The 8,924-nt window shown below is 34.0% G+C and overlaps 2 protein-coding genes across 2 annotated transcripts; both read left to right on the top strand.

Annotated features, from left to right (window-relative positions):
• Positions 1–988: 988 nt before the first annotated feature.
• LOC133874870 (disease resistance protein At4g27190-like) lies at positions 989–6,629 on the top strand. The gene is made up of 2 exons (XM_062312757.1): positions 989–1,135; positions 4,257–6,629. Exon 2 carries the CDS (start codon positions 4,259–4,261, stop codon positions 6,485–6,487), a length of 2,229 nt encoding a protein of 742 aa, XP_062168741.1. The 5' UTR covers positions 989–1,135; positions 4,257–4,258; the 3' UTR covers positions 6,488–6,629.
• On the top strand, positions 6,551–8,791 carry LOC133876299 (probable disease resistance protein At4g27220). Its single transcript, XM_062314574.1, has 3 exons — positions 6,551–7,027; positions 7,478–7,605; positions 7,722–8,791. Exons 1-3 carry the CDS (start codon positions 6,551–6,553, stop codon positions 8,482–8,484), a joined length of 1,368 nt encoding a protein of 455 aa, XP_062170558.1. The 3' UTR covers positions 8,485–8,791.
• Positions 8,792–8,924: the final 133 nt, after the last annotated feature.

The raw sequence follows: 8,924 nt of genomic DNA on the forward strand, positions 1-8,924 counted from the left end.
CCTTGCCCCCCTTTTTATTAAAATAGGTTTTTTTTAATAAAAAAGCAATTCTGATGTGACATCAGAATTGCTTTTTGATAAAAAAAAAAGCCTTTCTTTATAATAAATGCCATTTCCCCCAATTTATATAGTGTTTCATCTTCTTGAAGGTTTTGATTCATCTAAGCTACAAATTATAAGAGCTTACCTATACTAGATAATCATGGCATTTCAAGCCTAGATGGCTCTTCCCCTTGTGATGCCTAACAGCCTAGAATTCTAAGAGGGACAACCATAATGTTTCTTTTCTTCGTAAACAAAGAGTAGTCCCTTTCTAATTTCTATAACTTAGATTCAAACACTTTACCAAACATGAGGACAAACACAATGAGCACTTTTAAGGATTATAAATGCAGGAACAACTTCTCACCTCCAAAGCCTTTTCCTCATCATACATGAATTTTGGCAACTTCCTCATCAGACCTTTTCTGTCAGCTCCAGCTAGTGCCTTGCATATCTGTGAAAAGCAAAATATATCAGGTGGCATCCTTTTTTTATTTAGTATAGAGGTGACCAAGTTTCCTTTGTAAAAGTTTGAAGTCTGAATATTTATTTCCACTTAACTTCAATTTCTATGGCAAAATAATTAAAAATAAATAAAAAATGATTAAGGTCTAAATCATGGCAGTCCAAACTGATTAGAAACTATAATTCCCAATTTTGGGTTGTGGAATTTATTATAATCAGTACAGCATAGATAAACTAAAATTTATCTATGTTCAACTTGAAATTTACCTTAAAGAAAAAAAATCAGGTTAGAATTCTTACCACCCAAATCAGTACAGCATAATAAGCAGGAAATGTGACACAAAATGTTGCTATTGATTAAATTCCCCAATTCCTGCAAGAATGACGAAGGCCGGGGCATTTTCGTTATATTTGTTCAATCATGTTTAGTTTAGCCAAAAATCGAAAAGAAGACTAGAAGATTAGATCGAGGTGGCGGGACCCAGATATGGCCCAAAACCAAGTTAAGAAATGGAAATAATATATATATAACCTTCATTTTCTTTAGGGTTTCTCACTTTCTCCTCTGCCTACATCTCTTCCACCAGCCAACTATCGGTACCACCACGATCCCCCCTGATATCAAGAGGTACTCGATCGACACCTTGATATATATATTTTGTTTGATTTTCTCGTGAGCTTTTGTTCATAGTTTTCTGGTTTTTCTTGATTTCGGTTTTGTTCATATTTTGTTCGCATCTGATGTTCTATTTGGTTGCTTAGAGAAGATAAATGAATATTTTGAATCTTATGTTTGATTTTATAGTTTTTAGTTTGATGAAAGCTAAGATCATGTGTAAGCGAACCCTTTTTTTTTCTTTTTTTTCTTTTTTTCTTTTTTTTAAAAAAAAATTATTTTATTCAATTTTCAGATTTTAATTTTTTAATAAAATTAAAATAAAATAAAAAAAATTGATGTTTCGGTGTCATTATCTTAAATATCTCTTTTCCAAATCTACCGTTGAATATGTGTTCATATTCAACACACATGTGGCCCCATAGATTTAATGGTAAATTTGCACATCATTTGTACGGAAATAGACAATAAAGAGAATGAAACCAAATATTTTTAAAAATAAATTACTTTTAAAAAGTGATGTGGCAAAAATATTGACATGAATTAACGAGCGTTATTAAATTAGACGAAAGCACAGGGAAGGAGTTGATTGAAACTCGTGAAAAAACTTATTAAGGATTGAAATTTAAAATTTAGAAACGAGTGACTAAATTGAAATGAGATGTGTTTGATGTCAGTATTCTATTACACAACTATTTTACAAATTCATCATTGAATCTGTGAAACCCACATGTGATTCTATGGATTCAAGATAAATGATTGGTTTCATTCTTTTGTTCATCTCTGTATAAAAGATGTGTAAGATAATGACATCAAACACATCTTTAGATTCAATTATGAATTTATACATCTCTTGTACGGAGATGGACAAGAAATGTGTAAGAAAATGAAATCAAATATTCATCAAATTGAAATAGCGCATTTACTGAGGGAGTAAATATATTAAATTATAGTGAGTTCCAACACGTGAAATATTTAAATGAAACGGAGGTTAATCGTGTAGTCAGGATTCGAATTTATAACCTCTGGCTCAAATACTATATTAAACTAGCTCGTAACTCGCACTATGCGCGGGATTCTTCATTATAATTTAATTTAAAAAAAAAATGATAAAAAGAGGAAACGGAAGAAGAGAAGCATAGAAAATATAGACAAAAAATGAAAAATGAAAAATGAAAAATACTAATATAATATAATAGTGTTATTTTCTTCTATATTATACAAAGTAATAAAAAAACTACTCAATAAACAGTATAAACTAAAAAATCATTATACCCCGTTCTAAAAACAATTATCGGAAACTTTCTCTCACCATCATTTTCTTGAATTTAATGTAAAATTTACAAAAAATAAAATAAGCAATTTGAATGAAAAATAATATATTAATTACATCAAAAAATAAGGAAAAAAGAAAAAGAGGAAACGAAATAAGAGAAACATAGAAAATATAGACAAAAAAGGAAAAATGAAAAATACTAATAGAATAGAATAGAGTTTTCTTTTCTGTATACTTTTCCGGTTCATATGAAACCTTGAAAATTAATATTGTTTATCAATTAAGCACATTAACAATGTGCATTATAAAGGAAAAGAAAAATAAAAAATAAAAAACAATTTAATGAACAATGTAAACTAAAAAATTGTTATATTTCGTACCCAAAATAACAATTAATGTAAACTCTCACTCTCCATGGTTTCCTTGAGTTCAATGTAAAATTTAGAAAAGGAAAAAAAAAACAATTTGAACAAAAAAATAATATAAATTAGGAAATAGGGACAAAAAAAAATGTAAAGAAAGAACAAAATCATAGAAAATAAAGTAAAAAAAAAAAAAAAAAAATTGTAAAATGATAACCACTAATATAATAGAAAATAACTATTTTTTTTTATATACTTTTTCCAGTTCCAATGAAATTTATAGGTATAGGAAGAAACTCCGATCAAATAGATATTTTTTATTCCAACCATCCTTTTTATATATAGCATAAAAGAAACTATTTTTTCAACATAAATAAAAAATACTATATAAATTATTAATGCAAAAATAATGATAGAAAATCGAATCGGAAAAACAGAAGCACATAAAAAAAATATAAACAAACATTTTATATATAATTCTATTGAACACAGCCCCGGCAAACTTGAAAGGCAAACTAAAAAAACAAAGGCTAAAGCAGTATTACAAACAAAAAGGTTCCAACAATGGCAAAAACTTTGCTTTGTTTGCTTTGAGCACCATTCTCCGGTAATGCAACTAACATTGTAGTTTTGCATAGCCACAAACCATTACTTCTCTATATATTTATTTGAAAAAGCGAGAGATATTGGAGTGACTTTTGACATTTCCTAAAGAAAAAAAGCTGACGTTTGACTGTTTGAGGTTTAGTTTGTAATGGACATTTAGTAGGAGGGGAAGCGGTGTTTGAATAAAAGATTTTACTTAAAAGAAGAGAGAGATGTAGAAATTAGTGAGAATTTAATGACAACAAAATTAGATGTTTCTATTCGTTTTCTATTCAACGGAAGAGAGTTAATTAGGAATATTAAACGCACCGTTTATTTCACTTGAAATACATGGTGTAATTCAGTTTTACTTCTTTTTTTCTTTCTTTTTTTTCTTCTTTTTTTTTTTTTTTTTTTTTTTTTTTTTTTCCAGTTTTACTTAAAGGAAGAGAAAGAGATAGAAATTAGTGAGAATTTAATGACAAAAAAAATTTGATGTTTCTATTCATTTTTTATTCAATATAAGAAAATTAATTAGTCATATTAAATGTACCGTTTATTTTATTTGAAATACATGGACCGGTTTAGTTTTACTTAAATTTCCGATTTTTTACTTAAATGACCGGTTTAATGTTTAAAAAGTATGGGTTCATGTCACATGTCCTAATTCTAGGCCAACTCTAATTGGAACTCGGCTTATATATATATATATATATATATATATATATATATATGATTATCACTTAACAAGATAGAAAATGATAAATTTAATTATTTAATTAATGCTTTAACAAAAGATAATATTTCTCAAAGATTAATTCCTTTTTTTTAAATAACACTTTGTGTACTTCGGTAGTTCTTTGGCTGTGAATTTTGTAAGCTTGTGTAATCTCACATGGCAAAATGGTAGGCATGGAAGTGGTGGCTTCGGTTGTTGGTGAAGCAGTGGTAGCAACTGGCCGGGTTCTCTGTGGCTCTATCTATTCTATGATCAAGGACATTGTCAAATTCCAATCAAACCTTGACATTTTGGACAAGGAGATGAAAGGCCTCTTGGCTGTCAAAGATAAAGTGAAAAATGAAACAGAAATAGCTGCGCAAGAAGGAAAAGCACCAGTTACAAAGTGGCTTGAGGAGGTTGAAAAGCTTATGCTTAAAGTCAATCAGATTCAAACGGTAAAGCTTTCTCGACGGTCCTTGAATTGCAGTAAACGGTATAGAATAAGCAGAGAAGTGGCAAAAAAGCTCAAAGAGATAGAAGACCTCCTAAAAGCTGGGAGTTCACATTCTGGTGTTGTGGTTGGGAATCATTCAATGCCCAGAGCAGTGGAGCACATTCCTGGACCAACAATTCAAGATCAAACAACTTCATCAAAGAATTTAGCCAAAACTATGACTTTATTGTCTGATGATGAAGCCCGTAGGGTCGGTATTTGGGGTATGGGTGGGGTAGGCAAGACTACGTTGGTAAGAAACTTGAACAATAAACTCAAGAGTATTTCTTCAATTCAGCCTTTTGGCATCGTCATATGGGTTACCGTTTCCAAGAACTTGGACATGAAAAGGGTCCAGACACAAATAGCTCAAAGATTGAATTTGAGGGCAAAAATGGAAGAGAGCCTAGACCGAATGGCTATTCGACTTTATCAAAGACTGGAGGAAGAAGAAAAATTTCTACTCATTCTAGATGATGTTTGGAAGAAAATTGATTTGGACAGTTTGGGTGTCCCACAACCTGAAGTTCATAAGGGTTCTAAGATCATATTAACATCTCGATCTTTGGATGTTTGTAGGGACATGATGACCGATGTTGAAGTTAGAGTGGAAGTTTTAAATGATGACGAAGCTTGGCAATTGTTTAGTAAAAATGCAGGGAATGTGGTTAGTTTGGAACACATTGGACCAATTGCAAAAGAAATTGTTAGAGAATGTGGTGGATTGCCTTTGGCCCTCGTCACCATGGGAGCTGCTATGAGAAAAAAGAGAAAGGTCGAGCAGTGGAAGCATGCCTTAAATGAATTGCAAAGACCAGTGTCTTGTCCACCACACATCGAGTATAAGATCTATAATCCATTGAAGTGGAGTTACGACTCATTAGAAGATGAAAATATAAAATTTTGTTACCTGTATTGCTCTTTGTTTCCCGAGGACTTCTCAATTGCAATAAGTGAACTCGCACAGTGCTGGCTTGCAGAAGGTTTGCTAGTTGAAGAAGAAAACTATGAGGATTCATTCAATAGAGTAATTGTTTTGATTGAAAATCTGAAGGATTCTTGTTTGTTGGAAGAAGGTGCTCGTGAGGACACTGTAAAGATGCATGACGTTGTTCGTGATGTTGCTATATGGATTGCGTCGTCTGAAGATGGATGTAAATCCCTTGTTCATTCAGGGATTGGCTTGAGCGAAATGTCAGTTGACAAGTTATCATATTCTCTCAAAAGAGTTTCGTTCATGAATAACAAGATAATAAGGCTGCCAGATTGTGTAGTACAATGTTCAGAGGCCTCCACTTTGCTACTACAAGGTAATCATCCCCTTGACAGAGTTCCTGAGAGATTTCTGCAAGGATTTGAAGCACTTAGAGTCCTGAATATGAGTAGAACCCGCATCCACTCAATGCCTCTTTCTCTACTTCAACTTGGTGAACTTCGTGCTCTTCTTTTAGGGGGTTGCTACAATCTCAAAGAATTACCCCCGCTGGAAGGGCTTAGTAGACTTCAAGTGCTTGACCTCTCTGCCACTCGTATCAGAGAATTGCCGAGAGGGACGGAAAACTTGTGCAACTTGAAGCAACTGAACCTATCCCAAACTGACTACCTAAAAACCATTCAAGCTGGAGTTATATCTTGGTTGTCTTGTTTAGAGGTTCTGGATATGACACCGAGTGCTTATTGTTTCGGTGTGAAGAGAGATGTACAAGAGGAAATGGCATGTTTTGAAGAGCTAAAATGCCTTGATCGATTACTTGTCCTCTACATCAGATTGGAGAGAATCCCATATTTCAGCGACGAAGATCTTTCCTGGATAGATAGATTAAGACAATTGCACTTTTCGATTGGCCCAATGGGGAAATTCTTACCAACTAGACATGAAAAAAGGGTAGTGTCTATCAGGTGTCTTGATCTTTCTTTAGAAGAATGAATTGGGCCATTGTTGAGTCATGCAAGTTCTATCAACTTAGATAATTGTTTGGGACTGAGTGATATGCTAGAAGACTTGGTCATTAACAGTGCTGGCAGCTTTGCTGGTTTAAAATCTCTTACTATTGAGAGCTGTAGCGGCAGTGTATGGCAAGGTGGATGTGCTTCCCACTATGATCTACTACCAAACCTAGAGGAACTTTATCTCCGAGACCTGAATTATGTAGAAAGCATTTCAGAACTGCTTGGCCAACTTGGGCTGAGATTTCTTAGACTAAAATTAATAGAAGTGGAGTATTGTTCTGAAATGAAATATCTTCTTCCCTGTGGTTACAGTTACTTCATTTACACAGCCCTGCCAAACCTAGAAATAATGAAGGTACGGTCTTGTGACAGGTTGGTTGAGCTCTTTAGTTATAATTCCATGCAATATATCGCTTCAGATCCTGTTGTTCCAAGCCTACGGCAATTGAAATTGGAATGGCTTCCCCAATTAAGGACTCTTTGCCGAGATGAAGAGACATGGCCGCTTCTAGAGCAGGTTCATGTTTCCATGTGCAATCTTGTTAGGAAGCTGCCTCTTAATGACAAAAATGCAGAAAACATAAAAGAAATAAAAGGACCGTCACATTGGTGGAACACATTGAAGTGGCATGCTAACACAACCGAATCAACTCTGCGGCCTTATTTTGATCCAATTTGAGGCATTTTAGAACCTGGGCAAGATGGAGTGAAATGAGAGTTGTGTGATTGAGGTGTTCAATATTGTTCTTTACCTTTGAGTGTGCGTATAATAATTTATTGTTTGGCTTGATTGTCAGAATTGTTGTATATGTAAGCTTTTCTATTTCCACTAATTTGTGTACAAGTGCTTGTTATATAAAGCATATGCCTGAGCAACAGGTTGATGGAGAGAACCTTTGCATAATAAAGATGATCCTCATCGTACTCTACACTTATTTCGTAAATGAAATTCTTGCTTTAAGAACAGCTTTTCCTCATCGATTTTAATCTCTCCTTGGACTTCCCAGCAGTACTCTGGAAAAAGGTCCACCAAATTCAACTCAAAGTAGTATGCCCTGTTAGAATATATTATGGAGTTCAAGTATCGAAGCCACAGTGAGAGTCTATCAGATTGGAGAGGATTCCATGTCTCAGCTCTGAAGATCTTTACTGGATATATATATATATATTTTTTTATAAATAATTGCAATTTATAAAAAATAAGTGCGGAGGGGCGCAACCCTCATACACGGGAAGATAAATAGACTAAGAAAATTCCAATTTTTCATTGGCCCAACAGCAAACTCATTACCAACTAGACATGAAGAAAGGAGGGTGACTAACAGTGGTCTTAATCTTTCGGGAGAATGGATTGGGTTATTGTTGAGTGATGCAAGTTCTCTCATCTTAAATCATTTTCATGGACTGAATGAATTGCTAGAAGACCTGGTAATTAACAGTGTTGGCTGCTTTGCTGGTCTAAAATCACTTACTATTGCAAGCTCTAACAGCAGTTTACGGCCAGGAGGAGGATGTACAGCCCACTTTGACCTACTACCAAATTTAGAGGAACTTTATCTCCAAGACCTGACTTACCTAGAAAGCATTTCAGAACTAGTTGGCCATCTTGGGCTGAGATTTCTTAGACTAAAATTAATTGAAGTGACTCGATGTTCCCAAATGAAACATCTTCTCTCCTGTGGTTACCACATTCACACTTTGCCAAACCTACAAGTAATCAAGGTAAGCTTTTGTGACAAGTTAGATGAGCTCTTTAGTTATCATTCCATCCAATTTATCGCTCCAGATCCTGTTGTTCCAAGCCTGCGGATATTGGAATTGAAGTACCTTCCCAAATTAAAGACTCTTTACAGGCACGAGACGGCACCACATCTAGAGCAGTTTACTGTCATCAAGTGCAATCGTCTTACAACAAGGCTGTTTGGTACTAACGAAACTGCAGATACCATAGACGAAATCAGAGAAGAATCATAATGGTGGAGGCATTGGGGTGGCATGCAAACAGAGCTAAATCAAGTCTGGAGCCTTCTATTTTCATCCTTCTGAGGCCAAGAGAAGTGCATCTCAGAGCCTCTGGAAGACGATTCATACAACTCATTTATCTTGTTGTGCAAGTTAAATATCTGCTCAAGTCTTTTATCAAAAGCTTGAAAAGACAGGAAAGCAAATTGTGTATAATTTTCTCTATATTTTCATTTTCCTCAGCTTTTCTGGTATATATCTTGGTGCAAATGTTTTGGATTAGAACCATCCTATTCATCTTCCTGTCCTTGTAATTTGGAAGCCTCAGTTAATCTGAACAAATAAAAACATGGAAACCTCATCTGTGGCAGAATTCAACTGTGCAATCTTCTCAGTTAATATATTTGGGGGTCCTCTGTAGTAAAAAAAAAATCCCACAACCAAAGCAAAAT

The sequence above is a fragment of the Alnus glutinosa genome, chromosome 8 (genome assembly GCF_958979055.1).
Source record: "Alnus glutinosa chromosome 8, dhAlnGlut1.1, whole genome shotgun sequence".
Classification (NCBI taxonomy): domain Eukaryota; kingdom Viridiplantae; phylum Streptophyta; class Magnoliopsida; order Fagales; family Betulaceae; genus Alnus; species Alnus glutinosa.